The 22,378-nt window shown below is 39.3% G+C and overlaps 1 protein-coding gene across 1 annotated transcript in view; it reads left to right on the top strand.

Annotated features, from left to right (window-relative positions):
- Positions 1–21,775, top strand: part of DNAI3 (dynein axonemal intermediate chain 3) — a 31,432-nt gene extending 9,657 nt beyond the window's left edge. Inside the window, exons 9-22 of the mRNA XM_088153640.1 lie at positions 433–557; positions 691–780; positions 3,040–3,129; positions 4,038–4,166; positions 5,549–5,622; positions 7,566–7,713; positions 10,163–10,250; positions 11,354–11,484; positions 13,937–14,000; positions 15,515–15,645; positions 16,293–16,497; positions 18,979–19,070; positions 19,722–19,844; positions 21,312–21,775. Of these exons, the coding sequence (XP_088009766.1) occupies positions 433–557; positions 691–780; positions 3,040–3,129; positions 4,038–4,166; positions 5,549–5,622; positions 7,566–7,713; positions 10,163–10,250; positions 11,354–11,484; positions 13,937–14,000; positions 15,515–15,645; positions 16,293–16,497; positions 18,979–19,070; positions 19,722–19,844; positions 21,312–21,461 (1,640 nt within the window). The 3' untranslated portion in view covers positions 21,462–21,775. The remainder of the gene's footprint in view (positions 1–432; positions 558–690; positions 781–3,039; positions 3,130–4,037; positions 4,167–5,548; positions 5,623–7,565; positions 7,714–10,162; positions 10,251–11,353; positions 11,485–13,936; positions 14,001–15,514; positions 15,646–16,292; positions 16,498–18,978; positions 19,071–19,721; positions 19,845–21,311) is intronic.
- Positions 21,776–22,378: the final 603 nt, after the last annotated feature.

Raw genomic sequence — 22,378 nt, 5'->3', positions numbered from 1 at the left:
AAACAACCAGAAAGAGAGAGAGAAAAAAGGGAATAAGATGGATTAATTACGCTTCCAAAAGGTTAGTGCCTTTATTTGACTAAAACAGGGTTGTCCAAATTTGGCCACTTTAAGATGAGTGGACTTCAACTCCCAGAATTCCCCAGCCAACTGGCTGGGGAATTCTGGGAGTTGAAGTCCACTCATCTTAAAGTGGCCAAGTTTGGACAACACTGGACTAAAAGGAAAGGAAAAACCAGGGCCTGAAAAGTTTAACACTGCCCCTCTGATGATATCATCACATCTCCGAGCCTTTGAACCTTGGCTGCTGAAAAAATGCAAAAAAGGAAGAGAAAGAGAAGCAGAATGGGAGGGGAAGTGCAACCTTCCCCTACAAAAAGATTTCTCTTCTCTGCTGTCCTGAAGATATAAGGGTATTTTGTCTTCATTCAGGGATAATTGCCATAGCAGTGACGGAGCGACTCACTTACGAGGAACGAGTGGCACAGTCTGGGAAACTGCTCCTGTGGAAAGCACCAGTTCTGTTCTGGAGTTTTGCTGACCCAATTCATCCTCAGGTATTCTCTTGGTTTGACAACTTGAATATCCCTGAACACTGTTTAACCAACAAAGAAACAATCACTTCAGTTTGCGATGGCGTTAAAAATTGATGGATTTCTCCCTCCTTCCCTTGGCCAATGTTCTTTCTAGCTAATGCTGGAGTGCCCTGAAGATATTTATTGCTTTGAGTTTTCTCCAAGTAATCCCAACATCATTGCTGGAGGCTGTCTGAACGGACAGGTTAGGTATTGGATCTACATTTCATTTCTCTCTCTCTCAATGCCTTCTTTAAATTAACACTGAGCTATATGTTTGCATGTACTGTGTATCTTTTGTGCATTGTGTAAAAAGTTGTTTTCTGCAAATCTGTAGAAGTTCAGGAGATCAACATGGAATAAGACTAAGGAGCCTATTAACTTGCAGACTCTGGCTTTTCTGTAGATAAAAGTCATGCTAGGGTGGCCCATGTGTGGATATACACACATCTATATATATCCATCATGCTATTCCTTTTTGGGGTAAGCAGTATAAGCAGAACAGTGATTTTTAGCTGTGCTAAACTGAAGAATGAGTTGTATGATCCAACTGCATCACAACAAGGACCTTAGTGATGTGAATCTCTAAAACGTAAAGCTTCTCCTCTCACTCGGATCCTTGTGTTGATCCAGTGCACTCATCCAGTTCATTTCTAAATGAAACTAAAAAGCGCCTGTAGCACAGCAGAAATGCCCATTACAACTTCTTAGGAGATGGATGTAATTGGAATTATGCCTAATGCCAGGTTCCTTTGTGGGAGTTGGCTGGCAATAATGCGCCTAGTCTCATGTCTCCCAGGCTCTTAAATGAGTCCAGAAAATTATTGCTTCGCATCCACCATGATGAAGGTGGACCCCATAGAGGTTCTCTTCCTCCCACTTTTTTTTGTAAGAGCTCAAGGCTAATGACATGGGGATCTCCTTTCATTCTTCATTTTACCCCAGTAACAGCAGTGAGGGAAGTTGGCTAGGCTGAGACAGAGTGATTAGCCCAAAGTCCCTCAGTGAATTGCCATGGCTGAGGGTAGATTTGACCTGGGTCTCTCCCATCCTAATCTAATACCTTCACCAACTATACACCACATTTTCTTGCTCCTTCATGTTCTTCTACAAGGTCAGTTTAGAGCCAAAACACATGGGACATCACTGTATTTACATAGTTGAATACATTTCACAAGCAGTGACTTTTCTGGGTACTAAGGCCTTTGCCAACCACAGACTGGCCTTACCGTGATTTTGTCATGGTTGCACAGGGTCTAGTCTTAGCCATAGACTTAGCCATAGTCTGATTCTTGTATTTGCCCCATCTTTCTTCCCTTTCATATGAGAACAAATGCTTGGATTCAGGGGATCTGCAGGGAAGGTGGTCTAAAAAGTCAAGATGGGGGCCACAACCATGTGATGAAAGCCCCACCCCTTTTTATGCATGTTGTGAATTTGTGCAACCCCCTAATACAGTGTGATGCACATTGAAAGGGGCAGGGCTTTGATCACATGGTTGTGGCTGTCATTTTTACTTTTTTGACCCCCGCTTGGATTGATGAAAACAGAAGTGGAAAGATTTCTGGCTAGAATTTGCCCTCAAACATTCTTAGATATTATGCTTTGTACAGTTTAATAAGCAAAAGAAAAAGGAAATCCAGAGAGATAGCAATATATTGATAAATTGAGATCCATTTTCTGCAACATACCATTTTGACAATGGGGAAGAAATCAAATATGAAGGGAAAATTCCTTGCTATCTTGGGAATACTTTGAACAAGAGGGTTGAGCAACCTCGTGGGACTGAGAAACCTTTAATAATTTGGTCAGAGAGCAGTTTCCAAGGGCAGAGACAAGAGGTGTTTTTCTCCTGGGATTTTGAGAGAAGGATTCTTTGTTTTTTAAACTACAGGAAACTCCTTTTAGAATGTATATCACACTTTTCATGTTCTTTCTGCCAGATATAATTCTTGCCTAAACGTGTTGAAAAACACCCCCCCCCAATCTTTCCTAATAATGTTTAAAGGGACTCCCAAAAAAAGAGGGGTTGAGAGAATCTGGGGCTGCAGATGACCGATCTTGCTCTCAAACTTCCAAAACTTTTGGTCCACAGAATAAAAAATGTGAATGTCACTACCACATTTCCACATCAGAAGTTCAGTCTACTGTGAGGAACTCTTCAGTATTTGCTACTTTTCACCTTTTAAAACTTCTACCTTCCCATTATTTAAACAAAAAGTCCTTCCTTTCAGTATCCACATATATAATCCCAGCATTGTAGTTTCCCATCTTTGCTAATCTGGTGTTCCACAGGGACAGGAAAGGCTCTTTCTTATTCTCACTAGAATTTGGGAGATTTAGTAGTCCCAACACAATTGGAGGGGGCAATTTGTCATGGGAGGAACATTGTGTAGAAGAGACATGTTTGGAACACCTCTCCTGCACTAGATTTGTTAAATCTGTTGTTCTGCTCCAATGCCAGGTTGTGTTGTGGGACATTTCAGAATATGAGGAAAGTTTAAAAACCGCAAAGTCAGGTAGCACTGTGGGCAAGGGCACGTCAGTTAATATGGTGAGTATTCTGTATTTATTCTTCTTCCATGCTGTCAACTGCCTAACGATATTTTGCTGATTTAAGACTGATGGACCTGGAATCTGGTCCTTCTGCACATGAATATTATGAGTCCTATAACACACTTATTTGAAAGGACCTACATATAAAGTTGGAATAAGTCAACCAGTATAACCGTTAGAATCCCTGCTCTTAAGATAGCTGGGGGGGAAAGTGTTTACTCTGTTTACACATTAACAATGCAATCCTATACTTGCCTGGTCTCATTTAAACCCTGTTGAGTTAGATGGAGTTGTATCATTTGAGTAGTATAGAAATGAAGTGAATGGCACTCACTCCTAGATAACTGAATACTGCTGTATAAATAAGCTTGTAAGTGCTTGGGCTTGTGGGCTTCCCACTCCTCCTCCAGTAGGGCTAAGAGGAGATCAGACATTTTCACTTGCACTTTTAAACAAACATAAGTTCCATGTTAGGTCCAAAATTGGTGGAAAGCCATTTTATTTTGACTATGGTTTCAAACCAAGGGTTGGTTCTAATGTACCACGGTTTAAACAAATCTCAGTTTGACACAACAGAGGACTGTGGTTTATTTAAAATTGAATGTTTCAAATCTTATGGCTCTTTGGCAGGAGAGGAAAGAGAGGAGGAGAATCTGAGGCTTATACAGATGTGCCCACGTAATAAGAGATCATGGCTTTTTTTATGTTTGAGTGGCTCATAGGCTCCCTGAAAGCAGTATATTTTCCGTATTTCCCCTCTTTTTATGGTCTATACATCATCAATCTCTGTGAATTTTAGAGGATCCTTATACCTTAAAGAAAGAAATTATATAATCTTGGTTTAGGTTTTTAAAAGCTCGATAGCTTCCTTCTTCCTAAGTGTTAATGGGTCATGTTCAATTTTAGCCCAGTTTCATGCTGGAACAACAAACTGGGAAGGAGCCACACTTAGTGAGGTACTGCGCAGTCTCATCTATAGAATACGGCCATAAATCTGTAATAACCGATATACACTGGCTGCCAAGTTTTTTTGAGGTAAGATTCAAATATTATTCTTTCCTGCTTGGGCCACTAATGGGAAAATATCCAAATAACGCCTGACTTGTTAGCTCATCTTACTTCAAGTGGTGGTTGTTGAGAAGGCAAAATGAGAGAAGAACACCCACGTGTTGCCTTGAGGAAAAATTGGGTATACATGTAATTCATATGCATATTTTTCATGGAATATCTAGTAGGGTTTGCAAATCATGGGTTGTGACCCCCTCTGGGGAATTATGAGCAACTTGGAGGGAGTCGCAAAATTTTTTTTAAACCTGATTGGGCTTGTGAGGAAAAGGACTGTCAAAACTTGGTCCTGATTTTGTTTGGACAAGCCTACAGCAGGCAGGGAGCATCCCTAAACTAATTCTGAGAGAAGCCTAAAGCAATGGTACATTCACAAATCAGAGCAGTGTTTATTTATTTATTTACTCATTCATTCATTCATTCTTTATTCTTTATAATTTGGGGGGACATTTGCACAGATTCATTTATCACTATGGGGGTCCCAGAGGATTTCTAGATTACAGTACTAGAAGAGGTCAGATCCAGCATCAGTTCCACAATCTGTCATGGAAGCTCACTTGGTATCTTCAAAGTCGTCACTATCTCACCCCCCCCAAATGGATTCAGTGGGTTGTGGGGGTATCTTTAGAGGACAAAGCATTCTCTCTGCCACTTCAAGCTCTTGAAAGAAAGGTGGGATATAAATCTAACAAATAAATAACTAAAATACAGTCCCTGTGTCTCAGTAAGCAATAAATAACAATCCCAGAATTATTTATTCCTGGGGAACCTAAGGGCTGATTCACAAGAGCATTTCTCGCACATGTTCATAAATTTGTGGGAGAAAAATCACATACGCATAATGTCAGAAAAATACTGTAAGCATTCAAATAATTTTCACTTGTGCCAAGCTACATTGAGGCATATATGCTGCATTTTTTCTTCTGAGTGCTCACTAAGTAATATGCGGTCTGTTCATTTTTTATTTTCTTAACTGGGAATTGATGTTACTTTCATTGTACTCTTTACTAAGATAAGAATCCAGCGCAGGGTATTAGTGAACCAAAAACAACGGCTATTTAGCAAGCCTCTTAAAAAACTGGTGTTACTAAATGTGGTCAATGAACATGAATGTTTCTAGAATATCTGTGTAAGGATTTCTGCTTTCTTTTCATTGGGAGTATCATGCAACCTTGAATAAACCTGAAATAATGTGATACTTGGCCAAAACAAACAAACAAACAAATCTCCACACTTAGCCCCTGCTTCCTTCAACTTCTGAGTTTGCCCATCCTGGAACATTCCTCTATTTGTAGTGTTTTTTAATATTCCTGTTCTTAATGTGAGATGGTATTTTGCTTGGTCTTTCTTAGATCAACAGAATGGGTACTGTTTTTGAAAACAGAGCTGGAGTTTGTGTGCAGCTTATGACCTGTTCACCAGACTGGTAGTATTTTATTCAAAAATTCATTCTATCAAGATGCAGTTGTGATATATGTCCATGTGCTCCCTCCTCCTGTTAATTCTTCTTATTATGTGCCCAAATTAGCAAAAATATTCTAGATACTTATGTGACAGTTTCCAGTGATTCAAGCAGGAAACTATGATTTAAATATACTTCCAAACCAGGATTGTAATTTATTGAATCATGATGTCTAAATTGAGACATGGGATATAAATAATCTTCATTATTTCTTTGATTTCACATCCCTTTCCTTGTTCCTTTTCATATTTTCCTCACCCCATTACTATTCTTTTGTTTAGCAGATACTAATTCCAATTCAAATACAAATAGAACAAGTGACTATCTTAATGTTCTAAATTACCAGCTGAACAAGTCAAAAAATGTTACTTGCAAAATTCAGCTGTACAGAAAAAGAACTTCAGTCTGGGTAGGATGGTTTAAAAAGTCAGGATAGTGACTGAGCAAATGTGATTGAAGCCCTACTCCTTTTTTACAGAGATTCTGTCACCTGGTTATGGTGACCATCTTGACTTTTTTTGATCCTTCCCTGAAGACACGTTAGTTATGGAACCTTGTATCTTTCTTTAGAGAACAACTGTTGGTTTATTTGGGCAGGAACATTTGTACTCAAGAGCCTCCTTGCAGCTGAGTTCAGAGTCTTTCTTAACTTTCAGTCTTATAGAATCAAAGGGTTGTTTAAACCATTGAGTCCAACCCGTATTCTGGGTAACTGAAGCACTCATGACAAATGGCTATTTAGGCTCTACTCAAACATAGTCAATGGACAGGAGTTCCCCACTGCTGGGATCCACTTTTCAACTTCTCTTACCGCTTGGAAGTTTTTTGTTTTCTAAACATTTGAGCAAAATTTTTTTTTTTTTAAGATCCTAACAAAGGGTGATCTAGTGATGGTAGGTGTTTCACCCTTCCACTGGTATTCAAAATAGCTGCCTAAGTGGAGAAACTTTCAAGACTGGTTTACTCTCACTTTGCTCCACTTTCCCATTAAAATTACATCTGCTCCCAGTTGACTGCAGTTCACATGAAACAGATGGCAAATCACCAGGGACTTGGTAGCCTTTTGGGTTTTACGTCCTGCCCAGAACCACAGAAACAGCAGCCCCAGTGTCAGAGGTCAGCATGAGCATGTAGCTGCTGAAGACAAGGACCTCAGAAGGACCCATCCCTAGTTCTGTGGCTCTGCTGCCATTGAGCCTGTCACAGCCACTGTCATCATGGTTGTCGCTTGCTGCTGCTGACATCTCCTGCCACAGTAGCTGCTCACTTCACTCACCCTTTCTGACAAATGTCCCTGGAAGCAGTCAAGGCACTCCTGAAAGCACCCAAACCAGTGCTCAGCCCACCTGCCCCATTCATGTGCTGGCCATCTGATCCCAATGTCATGTTAAGCATTAAATGTTGAAGGAACTATCAAGATGGCTACCTGGCACATGAAGTGGCCGAGCATTAGCTCAGCTTCCCTTCAAAAGTACGACTACTCCCCTCTTAAATAGTGACCTGTAAAAGTCTGGATGACCCTACATGGAAGAAAGAGATACAAAAAACTAACTATCTGCTGTCATCTCGTGGTCATCTGAAATTTTGCAGTTCAGATTTGGTAGCCCTGCTCTTATAACATGTGATAGATTGAGGAGGAGATGAATTACTGGTGGTTCCAGAGCCTTGTGTCAACAGCCTAAGGTGCATTAAAGACTGATTGGCAGGCCATAATGAGGGCTACTGAAGACCTTCCTGACAGCTTTTACTTCCAGACAACCACAACACAGAATATTTTTCCCTCGTGTATCTACTTAGTTTGGATACTGACTAGATACAACAGAAACTGCTCAAATATTCAGAATGAGTTTAAATACAGAAGCTAACCCTGCAGTCTTCCAATTCTATTATTATCCCCATCTGTCCAGCACAATATATGTTTGGGATCTCCGAGCTTATAGGCCTGCTTTACAAACTTCAACGGAAAAGAAAAAGGAAGATAGCATCATTAAGGTTCCACCTGATGTGCCTACCACCTTCAAACACCTAGACCTTGTCTGGAGGCCTCACATTAAGGTACAGCCCTGCAGAGAATTTTAAAGAATGTTAAGTTGGAGGGAAGATACACAATTTTCAACTTAATTTTTAGTCTCCCTCCACTGTCTCCTCTCCTCTCCTCTCCTCTCCTCTCCTCTCCTCTCCTCTCCTCTCCTCTCCTCTCCTCTCCTCTCCTCTCCTCTCCTCTCCTCTCCTCTCCTCTCTTCTCTTCTCTTCTCGATGAAATTTGGTTCATATAGGGGTATTACATAACAGCGATTATCATTATTGTTTAATATGTCCAGAAATTGATTTTTTTAGTATGAGAACTATTCTATACATGAACAGAACATTATTGTTTTTCCATTTTACTCAGGGAACTGAGGCTACACAGGTAAGATAAGCAATATTAGATTAGATTCAAGGTTTATCTACTCCAGAATCTTGATTTCCATTGTATCAATTGGATATCTGTAAAAAGCACACAAGCTGGACAAAAAGGCAAAACACTCTCCTTAAATGTATGAGTTTACCAGCAACAAGTATACAAAGTCTTGCTGTCTTTCATGCTAGATGGAGCAAATCTATGGTTATAAACAAATTAATGTAAGAACTATCTTGAAACAGTGCCACAGTGAAAGATCATCTCTGATTTCCATATTCCAGAAACCCAGGTGCTCAATCTTACTTCCCCAAAGGCACCAAAAAAGAGAAGGCAATGAAAGTTTTGTCTTTAAAAAAATGGAAATTGCCAGATGGCGTGGATGAATTTTTACAGATCAGTTAAAGATAAACCTTCTATTTTATGCAATTGTTTTGCAAAACTTTGGGGGTAACAGGTCAACCAGATAATTGTTGCTGGGAATTTCGATTCAATTCTGGAACCAAATTGGAATAAAACTTCATGGAAAAAAAATCAGCTGTCCAAATTGGAATGTTCTCCATGCATGCAACCAGGAATTTAACTTACTAGAGATACGGAGATAATCTAATCCAAACGTGCGAAAGAATACCTTTTCATCTACTCCACATGGCACTTGTACAAGACTAGATTCTTTTTTAATATCTCAGTTGATGGTTACTTTGTTTGAGAAATGCAGCATTGATTCAATTTTAAATTGTGATCATGCACCAGTAAAAGGGGAGGGGGAATTCCAACTATAGGAAGTGGTATTTTAAGTAGTATTTGAAGTGGCTTTTTTGGAAGACATCAGGACATTTCCACATTACAGCCTTAAGCTACTTCTGTCCCATGCTTGTGCCAGCTGGACTCTAAGCCTGTTTAAGAAAATTCTGACCTGCTCGGGACACTGAGATAGTAACATACAAGGTATTCAGTCTGGCCTATCAGCTCCTATAGCCCTCATTAGGCAGTTCCCCTGTCACTGTGCCCTCCTACCTTCCATGCCAGAAAAACAATTAGAAAACTAAATGTTGTTTACGAAGTTAAAATATCAACATGTCAACGTGTGTACACCCAGCACTTAGCTTTAAAATACACATTTTTTCTTGCATTTTCCCAAGTTTGGCTCCCTAATCTCTGCTACAACCAGCATTATAGGAGTATCACACTAGTGTAGTGGTTATAACATTTGCCTAATATAAAGAGAGTTATGGGTTCAAAAGCATTTGTTTTCAGTTGGATTTTTTCATTCCTATTTTCTTTCCCTGAGGTATCCTCTTCCCTCCTTTTTTAAATCAATTCACTGGTGATGAAGTTAAAAGCAGTCCACCAGGATAAAGTTAATCCATCAGAAAATCTTGTACCGTATTTATTGAACTCCTTAAAGATTGCTTTAAGAAGATTGGATATCTAAGTTTGTGCGTTGGTATTGCAAAAGAGTTGTCTAACTCATATGATTTGGTCATGCCCATTCATGACTCTTTTTTGGTTTCAAGTAATTACATACATTAAAGCTTTTATTTGTTTTGTTTAATTTAAGTTCATTTTTTGCTTTCAAAGCCAATAATTTATTTTATAATAATTATGTAGTTGACATATATATTTATTACTACCTTTTACTAATGTGAAATGTCTTTTAAGAAAATTTAACAGTAACATTTTTAAATGCAATAAAAATGCCCCAAAAATAGCATTATCTTAATAGGAAATGTCCAATTTTTATTAAAAGAGTAAAGGCACACTGATACTACTCTTAGAAGACTTGGTAGTATTAAATTCTTCTGAGTTTTCCCTTTCATATTGTTTTAAAATCCATTGTTAAAAACTGAAACAAATCAAGCAGTCAGATGCTAATTACAGCATCATTTAATAGTTTGTCGGTGGCTATTATGAACTAGGAACCATGAATTATTTTAGAATAACATTGGTTGGATTGCATTCTATATTTGCAACCCAAACGTTGTGTTTTTAAGAGGACTGTGTTAGCATAAATAAGTTTCTGGCATTGCTTTTCAATATCATGAACATATCTCAGTCTTTTCCATGATGTGTCTTGTCAGACACCTTTTTAAAATCTTAAAACAGATCAGTCTGCCCAAGGCAGATACAAGTGCTGAATACAGTCCAACAAAACTGAGCTTCAGAGAAGAGCACTATCACACCAAAATTCAAGGTAAACAGTTTTTATGTTTTGGGGAAATGTATCAATAATTAGCATAATTTTGAATTGTGCATCCGAGAGAACAGCAAAAGAGAATAATCTTATCCAAATGCCAGTATGGGCTCCCAACAGAGGCAACTGCTGCCACGTGATGCGGGTAGAGAAGAGGCGGAGCGTGCATTGCATCAGTGCAATTCCACATTCATCATTTGACCCCTTGATTCCCTCTGTGGATGCTTCTGTCTCCTAATAAATAATCGGAATTGAGTTTTTGTAAGTTTGTACAGCCAATTTTAAGTTAAAACCTCTGCCAACACTTCATTTATCTACCTGGGTACAATGTCTGCTCCAGTTTTTGGGAGTCTTTTGCCTCAGTTCACTTCTTCTCTGAGTACTTTGTCTTTCCCTCATTATATATCCATAACCTTATTACCTCAAACCCCATCCGTACCAACACCCAGAGAGAGACTATAAGTGAAATAAAGGAAAGGATAATAAGTGGGAAGAAGAGGATGGCTTAAAATATCCTGGCATTAGCTGAACATATTCTTGTTTATCTTCTTCCTCCTGCATATATATGCCTTGGCAGGTGCTCAAGAATGCATACAGTTGACATTGATGTTTGCAAATGTATTTGTCTTCTAATATGTATGTGTGTGTGTGTGTGTGTTATTAGAACCAGCCAAAATGGTACAAAAGAATATGTAAGCTTTCAATTCTTCAGTATACTACATGATAGAAAAACTACTGGGTGTCCCTTCTAATCACTAGATAATATTATGAACTTTGGCTTCATTGAGTTTACACCTAGTGGATAATACAGAATTATTTTTTAACTTTGCTAAACTGAAGACCACGAAGTTTCTTCATTTCTGTTCTCTGCCAGGCCAGGAACCTGTGAGCTTCCCTGAACCATTCAGTTAGTAAGCATTTAATTTATGCAGACCTACTTATGTAGCCAAACAGAAAGTTGACTAGTTTCCCATTAACCTATGTAATTTTTAAAACATCTCTCTTCTCCCAGCCATCTGCTAACCTACTTTGATGAACAACAACAAAAAAAATTGATGATGTAAGTTTTACATCACAATAATCTTAGTCAAATTCTTTTGTAGACAAAACATCACTCCAAAACAAGCCAACGGTATTCACAGAAAAACTACCATATGCAGAGATACAAAGCACATCAGCGAAACCTCTTAAGCTGCTGGAAAATATAAACACCAGCTTTTTTGTTGGAACTGAAGTAAGTTTTTCTTTGGGGTGCAAATTGATCGCTTACGTTCAGAAAGATGGGAGAACTGGAGAATGCAAGACACAGTGTATGAACAGATAGTTGTAAGCTGATCAGTGAATTCTTATCACAAATCACCATCATTAGAAAAACAAGTTGTGAATCCATTTATGCAGGCTTGTGTGTGGGTTTGATTGCCATTGCTGGAATTCAACATGAAGTCAGTTCACTACCTTTGGCTATTTTTTTCTATGAATGGAAGAGTCACATTCAATAAGTAGCTCAAAAAAGTTATCCTGAATAAAGGTCATTGCTGCCATTGTAATGTTACTGGAGAATCTCAGGAACGTGATGTTGTTACTGAGCTTGTAAAGCAACTCCAGTAGGACCTGCATTTTATTGAGAAAGCATCCACAAATACACAGATTAGCAAAGAAAGCAGCAGGTAAAAATGCTGTTACATTCGGACTTTTCTAGTCAGGCCTAGACTATTGGACTAGAAAAGTCCAATTGGAACTATTGGAAATTTGTTGAGATGGTCCTTATAAGCAGTTACTAAGAATCAGCATGTGGTCACATCAGGATCAAAACTTTCCCATGAAAAGCTCTGAGGGAAGAGGAATACTGCTTTGTAATGTTTGGCCAGCCAGAGCTGACTCTTATTGCGGTTCCACATGGAATTTTGCAGCGTTTAACACCAATTTGGCATCTACCTGTTCTCGTTATGTCGGTCGTGTCTGAGAGTTGAGTTGATCTATTGAAAGTGTTGTTACGGCGTATGTGAAATTGCAGCAATGTTTGTTTAAGCTCAAAAGCACCTCAATGTCTCTTCCCCCTCTTGCCTTATCCCATCTCCCAGCTTCTGACACAAGCTTTTTTATTTGCATGAGGTATGGCGCTTGGTCATAACTAAGCTGACCCAGACAACAGGCATAGCCCCACTGGCAAGCAGGTTGTTCGGCAGGGCATTTTGCAGACAGCAGTTCGCATAGGTCACCTCATGAGCTATTGACAGCAAGAATATCCTTCCAAGAGCTCTTATTCATCCTGTATGGAGCTCCCAGCATCCCGTTTGTGACTACCACCATCCCCAGATTGTGATAATCAAAAATGAAGGAAAATGGCTGAATTTTAGCAAGATGGTTTCTGGCAATTTGGGGAGTGGGCAAGAGATTAAAGATTCAGACTGAGCAGTTTCCTTCCCATAGATTTCCAGCTGCTGTTGTCACTCTAGTCTTCTCCAAAAAAGTAAAAAAGTGCTGGAAAAATTAGCGCCATCCTTTCTACTGATGTTGTAACATCAGCATGGCCTCCTCCAAACTTCCAGTTGGTTGGGAGGCTAAGTTGTGGCCTCTAACTATTCAAACATTGCCCACTCTGATCTGTCAAGACAGATGTGGGACTTTTTTTGTGACAACAGTAGCAGATATGATATCTCTCTCTTTCCCTCCCTCCCTCTCTCCCTCCCTGAAATACTTTTGCTATTTTCTGGCATGTTCTCATAACAAATGTAATTTTAGTCTAATTTATAGATGGTTGGAATCCCAGCAGTAGGTTTTCTGCATGAAAATAGAGAGTAACCATCCCAGCTGAGGTACCCATTGTGTCAAACTATAAGAATTTGTAGTGCAAGACTTTATGTGAGTGTTCAAGCTTAAAATCCTTTACTCCTGAGTATCAAATATGTTCACGTTCTCTGTAATGATGCAACTTTTTAAAGTGGAACCTACATCTTCATTATCACAATGCAAAGAATTAGTTAAGAAGAATATTTACTATTTTTTTAAAAAAATAAGACTGAGACAGCCCTCTCTTTTTTCCAAGCTATCCCTTCCACAAAGTCTTTGGCTTTGTAAATCTCACAGTATCAACCCCTGCATACTTTCTCCACAGAACAGAATGAGATTGACTTCCATGTAAACATGGAAAACATCATGCTGTAAATATTACTAAAATAGATTATAAAGTTGTTTTATTTTTTTTTCTCATGCTGCTTTTTAAACCCATTTTAAACCCATTTAGACAAGCAATAGCAAACTTTACTATTCTGAAAATGTGATGTTTCAGAAATATAAGTAAATAATGCAGAAGATTAAAAAGTTGTTGAGGATGTATCCAAGGTGAAAAGAGCTTTTTATCATATTTAAGAAAACCAAGCTTTCAGACAGTCTATAGAATAGATTAAAGCTTTGTTATTTGGGCCATAAATACAAGTGTCTTGCCAAAAATTCTTTAAAAGAAAGGATTACATTATAAGGCATATTTTAAAAATGCTTTTTAACATGACAAGCAGTTCTGCATTGTAGTAGCTTTCGGACCAAAAAGATCTAAATGTTGAGATAATGCTGAAAATACTTTCCATTTGCAAGCAGTTTTGTAAACTTCAAAGGAGATTGAAGTCTGTAATCAATATTTCATCTCAACTCCTGCTGTCTCTACTAATTACATTTTTGTGGCATTGCAGGATGGTGAAGTTCTTTATTCAGACTGGAAGATGGAAAAAGACGGTGACTCAGGAAGACTGCTTAGTATGTCTTAAATTTCTCAGTGTTTCTAAAGACTGCTGTGGGACCCGGGTAATGAGTTTTTCAGAGATAAAAACAACTTTAAAGCACAAGAAATATGCTGGATTTCTGTAAATACTAATTATCTTGTTGTTTTGAATTAGTATTAAAAATTGGTTGTCTGAACACACTAGCAAATGGCACAGGGCCTGGTTATTTGAGGGGCCTCCTGTCTCTGGTGGTTTCTGCCATCTGGTGATATCCAGTGAGATCAGCTAGACTGGCCGCACTTTGGGTCCCATGAATCAAGCAGTGTCATCTAGTAGGACCAGGAGGCAAGTCTTCCTTGTGGGATGATCTCTCTCCAAACCTTGGAATCGGTTTGCCCTGGCCTTCTTCCTAGGGCTGAGAGAGAGTGACTGGCCCAAGGTCACCCAGCTGGCTTTGTGCCTCAGGCAGGACTAGAAGTCAGTGTCTTCTCGTTTCTAGCCTGGTGCCTGAATCACTACATCAAACTGGCTCTCCCAGTGATATTCAGGAAGCTATTAAAGACCTGGCTTTTTTCCCAAGCTGGGGTAGAGTGAAGGTTGAGCCCGTGCTAGATAAGGGGTGGGAGTGATGTTGGTTATATATTGTCTTGGAGCTGTTTATGATCTCTCTCTCTTTTTACTGCCCAGAGCCATAGATAGATAGAGTAGATGATTATATAGATATAAATATAGATATATAGATATAGATATAAATACAGATAATAAAGTTAGAGAGTGATATATTTTGTGGGTGGTGTTTGTGGGTATATGTATGTCAGAGGGAGAGAGAGGCAGAAAGAGGAATATCAAAGCATTTCTTATAGAAGTTTCTCCCAGCCTGGTGTGCTTTAGAAGGGGTGGATTTCAATTCAGGTGATCCCACAGTCAGCATAGACTTGAAATCCAACACATCTGAGAGCACACGTTTGGTGAAGGCTGACTTAAAACAATTAAATAGTCTTCAAATCCCCATGGATCCCGTGGAAGGAGTGAAAAATAGTAGAGCAAGAACATTCAGAATAGTATCTTTTTTAAAGACAACTGCATGTCTTTTGCTGCAGCTCCAAGGAGTCTAGACTAGAAAGAATTGACAATCCATTTTTTCAATATTTAATCATCAATTAAGATAAGTATAAAGTTACTAGAGGCTGATTTGGATGAGAACTTTTCATTCTGACTTCCCTTGATGGGGAAATGCCTCAAATATGTTGAACATTTCTCAACAACCATGTGAACTAGGAAGATGAAGTGAGTGCACCAGAGTAATGCCACGGTTAAGGTAGTGGACTAGGAATAAGGAGATCCGGGTTCATATCTACCCTCAGCCAGGAGACTCATTGAGTAAATCTGGGCCAGCCTCTTAGCTCAAACCTGTGAGAGAAAATTAGGAGGGTGAAGATGACCCTTGAGTCCCTGGAAGAAAGGTGGGATATAAATGTAACAAGTAAATATTAATAATAAAATTTTGTATTCATGTACAAAAGCTTACCTTTTTTCCCCTTGCTTAAGGTCAGAAACCAACTAATATACACAACATCCATGATGGGCTTGTTCACACTGTGCAAAGATCTCCATTTTTCAAAGATATAATTCTTACAATTGGAGGCTGGAATTTTGCAATATGGAAAGAAGGTGTTACGGTAAAGTGTCTCTCTGGAATCAGAAATCTCCAAAAAGAAGTTGCAGATCAAAATTTAAAACAGAAGGCAACTCTGGTGTAGAGGGGTAGAGGGGTAGAAACAAGTTGCAGCCTCTTTTGAACTTAGGAGTAGCTCTGCACTAGAAAAACTTACTAGCTTTTCACTGAAGCACAATTCTGGATGTGACAGAATTTGCTGGTAATTAAATCCACTGAGATTTTAAAAAACAGACCTTGCTTCTTTGCCAGGGCTTCGTTTTCTTGAAATATACTGTATATATTAGGTAGAAGCAAGCAGTTTTGTGTTAATAACCGTTTGGGGGAAATGTTGCCTTCTTGCTAAATTAATTCCATTTTTTAGAAACTTCCTGTCATAAGAGCAGACTCATTGACTAACTGAAATCAATAGAGCTTAAGTTGATATTAGATTAGCAAAACTGTAAAAAGTATTTGTATATAGAATTGCATCTGATTGTACAGGATAAGATTTTTGAGAACTGTGATTGCAAATAGTTGTGGTTTTTTTTAACAAGCTGAGAATATATTAAAAATTCTTAAAATACAGGAACAAATTGGTGAAGTAAATTTGAGGGGATCAGCTTTTGGAATTTATCCAGGGTTTTTTTTCCCCTTATGTTTTTAATTCAGTGTGGACCACTCCTTAAATCAAGCTGTACAGCTAAGCGGTATACTGTTGGACATTGGTCCTTATCAAGACCAGGTGTTTTCTTTATTGGAAGAGAAGATGGAAATATTGACATTTGGGACCTATTGGAGAAAACACATGAAGCATCTCAGACCCAAAATGTCTGTATTGCACTCATTACTAGTATCAAGCCCTGGATCTATTCTTGTATGTCAATACAGTATGCTATAATTGTATTTCCCTACTTGAAAAGTGGTCTTTCTTTAGCAATTAGCAGCTTGTGTATAAAGGGGTGCTGCCAAGTCGTAAGACAACATTTAAGAAAAAAATCTGAAGGCAAGTCAGAAAATATCAACCTGTGCAAATTCTTAGATGATTATAAGATGGATTTGAGCTGCTAAAAAAGCAAGCAAGGAAGTCAGTGATGCAACATAATAACGACAATAGTAGCAGTAGTAATAGAGATCTAGTCCAGATATGAATCTCGTAAACTAAGCCTAGTGCTAAGCTATATGTTACACACAAATACATGTAATAAAAGCTTGATAAAATGACTTTACAATGGTGCATCAGAAGTTACAATTTGGCTAGCAGAAATGCTATCTTGAATCCTTTGCAGAGAAGTAGGAGGCAATAGGCAGGGAAAATTTGGAAAACTGAAGTGCTAAGTCTGATTTAGCATTAGCTTTCACTCTATCCAACTGACTTTTCATTATTTTTTTTTAAAGACACTGAATCTCAGTTACAATATAACAGTGATGATGTAGAATGCAATAGTAGCACATGGTCAAAGGTTAATTGATACCGTATGTCATAATAAGCCATGAGGCTGACTTAGTAGCAAATATGCCCTAGCCCATTGTTTCTCAATCTTGGCAACTTTAAGATGTGTAGACTTCAACTCCCAGAATTCCCTAGTCAGCACATCTTAAAGTTGCTGAGACTGAGAAACATTGCACTAGCCTAATCTATAAAAAAGTATGATACTGAGCCATCTCTGAGTTCCATAGTTAAACTTAGCAAAATCTATAAATCTGAGATGTTGGTGCCATTTGACCAGAATGACAAAACCGCTAAGAAACTAAAACTAAAATATGACTTTATAAACATTGGAAGTGTAGCTAACCAACCCATGAACAGTGACAGAGGGTGAGAATCAATGCATTTGTTAATGGTTCATCCTTCTGGATTAGCATGTTAGGCATACAGGTAGTCCTCAAGATATGACCATTCATTCAGTGACCATTCAAAGTTATGGTGGTGCTGAATGAATGGTACTTACACCCAGTCCCCAGAGTTACAGCTGCTGTAGCGCCCCCAAGGTCACATGATCAAATTTTGGGCACTTGGCAGCCCGCCTGCACAGGTGTTTCAACTCCCCCCACCCACCTTTCTCCCCCTATCTCTGCCCTTTGGGCTTCCTGCACTCCGCGGCCCCTGCCACTCTGCGCTCCGCCACCCCTGGCTAACCTTCGCTGTGTTCTTGCTCCCGCTGGCCCTTTGCGAGGCAGCTGCTGGGTGCACAAGGCTTTCTTTCTGAGGTCGCATGGAGCAGCTTCCTCGCAAGTCCTGGGGAGGAAGGCCTCACACAGCCAGCAGCTGCCTCGCGAAGGGCCAGCCCAGGCATGCCTCATCAACAGCAAGAGCAAAAAGGCAGTGAAGGTCAGCTGGGGCAGTGGAGCACAGGTTGGCAGGAGCCGCTGAGTGCAAGGCAATGAGGGCAACTGTGGCTGGGGCTTCATGCTGTGCTGCTGGGCTGGACTGGGGCTTTGTGCTGCAGTGGTGGGCTGGGGCTTCCTGGGGTGGCTGAAACTTCACACTGTGGCGCTGAATTAGGCTGGGGTGGCTGTGGCTTCATGCTGCGCTGCAGCTCAGGAGCTTCTTGTAGCCCCAGAGTTGTGGCATGGCAAGCAGCCCCAGAGCTGTGCAGTTCTGGAGCTGCTTGTTGCCCCGCAAGGCAGGGTGCAGTGTGGCCAAAAAGGCAGAGATGGGGGGAAATAGGCAATAGGAAATGGAGGGAGTTGAAGGGGAGGCAATCCCTTACCTTGGAAGAACCAAGGTTCAGGGCTGGGAGGGACCAAGCTGAGAATGGCTTGGATCGGTGTGGGTCCTTGGCTAACAACCAGTGGGATTCGGTTAATGACAGCAACGGGGAGTGCCGGGATTGCCGTTGGTAAGTGATGAGGTCACGTGACATTGACTTTTACGGCCGCACCATTTAGTAACAGAAATTCCAGTCCCAATTGCCATCATAACTTGAGGACTGCCTGTAATTCTGTAAGTTAGCCTCTGCCATTTTTCAACAATTGAAACCTAGGTTTCTGGCACAACAGTTATATATGGTATGTATTCATGATAAATATTTGCTCTCAATTTAATGCTCTACAGCATAAATCAGATTTACTTATAATTGGGATTCAAGTGTAAAAGATTTAGTGATGAGCAAAATAAAGTGGGTGAAGTGACTATAATAGGGAATATGCCAAAGTCATGGACCAATATCATTTTTCAAACTAGCAGATTTTAGTACCATTTGGTTGGGGAAGAAGTAGAATGCATTCTGAAACTGAGCATTTCACACCCATTCACCAACATAAATAGTGAAAGCAAATATTCTATCACTGGTTAGAAGTCGTATGTGTGATATTCTATCACTCCTGCAATAATACTTTCTATCTTCTCCTACAGCAAAGCAACACTTCCTAGCAGTTGCTGATGATTTTGGCACTCTGCATATTTTAGAAATTTCATGGACATTAATTCACCCTTCCAGCAATGAGGTTTGTAACCCATTTCATAAGTTTTTGTGGGTGGGTATTAAAAGTTGCAGAATAGAATGGATTTGGCCAACTTATGGCACTCTGCCATCTAGTAAACAAATGAGATGCGGGGCACATTGGGCAAGAGACATCCAATCTGAGAACAGCCATAGGATGGTGCAAATGCAGCTGTGCATTCCCCTGCGGCAAATCTGCAGTCCCACAGAGCAACTGCCAAGGTCGGAGAAGATGAAGACTTTCATTACATATAAACGATAGTATCAGTCAGCTATACAGTAAGTAGCATTATCACATTTGCAGCAGTTGCATTTGGGAAGAATTACAATTGGGTTTGGCAAGTGGTGCTTTCCAGATATTCTGGATTTCAACATCCATCAGCATGGTTACTGGCCAGCCCATGCAAGACTTTTGTTGAAGACATCTGGATGGCACTGGTTTGCCTACTCCCCAACCCTAACAAAAGCATCCATTCATTTTTATTTCTTACATTTACATCCTACTCTTCCACTGTGAAGCATTCAGGTTTCTTCCCCTCCACCATTTTTTATACTTGTATTACAAGAAAAGTTCCTGTAGTTATATAAAGGTAAATATGTTTTATTAATGGATAAATCATGCTTATCATAACTAAACATACATTGGAAATGTCAGCGTTCCAGTGTTCTTCATTACTTTGAGCGAGAAGTCAAACACTTGGAATATTTTGAGAAGCGGCAGGAATTCAGAGATCAAGAAAGGGTGGTGCTTGAACAGGAAAAGCTGATGAAGAGAATGGTAAGATCTTCTCCAGAGGCAGAAAAGCTAATATGTGGCTGTTAAAGTTATTTAACTGACAAACTTCTTGGGCAAATTAATTAGGAAAGAAGTCCAGGTAAATTAGTGGGTTTACTCCCAAGTGAATGTGTGTGTGGCCAATTGAATTTCCTCAGGATCCTTGTTTTCGGTAACGAAGAATATTGTCATTGCCCCTAGCCCTTTATTAATTATTATTATTATTTACAAGGCTTTCTATCCTACTCTTCAGCCAAAAAAGGTCTCAGAGTAGCTTACAAACCAATAAAAACTAAAACAATCCTTACTCTTAGATTTACAGTCTGAGGAAACCAATTATGAGGAAAAGGGAAAAAAAATAAAATGCAAGTTTTTACTTCATTTTAACTTGCCTCAGCAACAGGTGGTTTTCTATAAGGTTGTTGTTGTTTTTTCTTAATAGCCACAAATTCTGTTTTCCAGTAGATGCGAAACCAAATGATGGTTTGTGCTAACTGTAGTTAAGAATCCACACTTTGCTCTGAATTTCTGGAAGCAGAAAAAGAAAAAGTAGTGCTGGGCCTCTAGTCTCCTTTCTTTTCTTCTTTTGCCCCCTCTAGTTATCTCTGTCGCATGGTACCCCTGCCTGGTAGAACAATAGCTTTGGTACCCAAATTAAATCCTATCACATTTAGCACAAATATTTGCAAATATTTTGGAAACCACTGAATGACCGGCTTACATTCATACATTAAAATCAAACATTACCAACTCTTTCCTACTTGAATTGGGGACACAAGTTGCTTTTAAGTTTGCCACCAGAACATCCATATATGCTTTTTAGTTTTGCATTATGTCTGAGTCTATAATGTATGGGATATGGTTTTGGAGAGCTGTCTATTGACCCTAACTGTTATTTGGAGTTTTGCCACAAATGTGATTGCTATTATATTAAATATAATAGACATGAAATAGTTCTGAGGTTTTGTTGTTTGAATGAATTAGCAACTGATTTTTTTTTAGTTTTGTTTTTGTTTTCTGGGGAGATTATAACTTCTTGTTGTCTCAGCCTTAGTATCCATGTAGAGAACTGTGCAGCTTTTGAAACAGGAAATTCAGTGACGTGATCTTCCCCAACATGATGCTCTCCAGCTATACCGGAGCTACAATCTCAGAATTCCCAGCTATCCCATCACCATGCTAGCTGAGAATTCTGGAAGTTGTATTCCCAACACTTCTGAAGACATCAAGCTGGGAAGGCTGTTCTAAAATATTATCATCACTATAAATTTGTTATGGCTGCCCACTCCCATAGGACTCCTACTGAGTACTAAGCTACTTTAAAAATAACATTTAGCATAAAATATTGCTGGCTATATTGAAAGTAGAATTCTTCTCAGGGATGTAAAGATGTATCTGGCAAGACTTGGAAGAATGCCGTCTTTTTAGGATAGATTATCATCCCTCCTCCTCCATTGTTCTCCCTTGCAGAAAGTGCCTGGTGGTCAGCGATCAAGAGAGCTAATGGAAGAACAGACCAGTCAAAATTATGTAGAATTTTTGGAGTTGGAGAAAAACATATTGCTTCGACTTGGATTACTCAAGGGACCAGATAAATTTAGCCCCTCCAGAAATGTCTAGTTTTGTGACTGACTACTTAACAATAATGAGCAACTTCAGAATAGCTGTGACTCCAAACATATATAATTTACAATGCTGCAAGTCCTACCACCAAACAGACACCCAGCTATTTTTATTTCACTGCTCCTTGTGCCTTTGTCCGTGGGAATAACCAAAGACAGCAGTTAAAAATGCATGTGCTGTTCTTCCCTGTCCCTACATTATGTATAATAAATGTATACTTAAGCAACATATGTTAATTCACTGTGATGTCATAATGCAGATTTTATAAACATCTATTTCTTTGTAAAGTATGGCATTGTGGAAGTTGTCGTGTAAACAAAAAACCAAAAACCCAAAGCCAACTCAAGGGTGCATTTTATATTATCAACTTACAAGCCAGTTTCACCTTTCACCAAAGCCAACATTCTGAGTTCAAACACCGTCATGCTCATATGATAGTTTCCATGTTTGAAAGTGTAGCAGGAGGTACAATCCTTGATAATATTTCAGGCAGGATGAAGGGTGGAGCCCCTTTTGTTTTGAAAGCACCAGTGTGCTGGATTTTGATTTTTTTTTCTAACGCAGCTGCTACTCAGCACATGAATGAATGCAACACTGTATTATTTGCTTATAACACAGCTGAATGCTTCACATTTGCAGGCAGGGACAGAACTTTTTAAAGGCAATACATTTGTTTTGCCAGGTATGTTAACTCCATAAAGTCATGTCATAAGTCAGAGTATAACAGGTAAATTGAGAGGTCGTGCTGCATCGATATGCTTGTTAGTGTCTGTCTGTCTTATCCAGGGCATCTCTAAAAAGTTAGGGACCACTGAAAATGAAGACGGCACTTGTTTGATTTGTACACAGCGGTTACACCCTGGCTTCAGACTTAGAAGGAGTTCAACTGTAGGCATGTTAGGAGTGAATAAGCC

The sequence above is a fragment of the Python bivittatus genome, unplaced genomic scaffold (assembly GCF_059951505.1).
Source record: "Python bivittatus isolate LINGU-HERP-01145 unplaced genomic scaffold, Pbiv_v1 ctg000700_np1212, whole genome shotgun sequence".
Classification (NCBI taxonomy): domain Eukaryota; kingdom Metazoa; phylum Chordata; class Lepidosauria; order Squamata; family Pythonidae; genus Python; species Python bivittatus.
The sequence above is the reverse complement of the archived record's forward strand: the minus strand, read 5'-3'. Positions and strand labels throughout refer to the sequence as shown.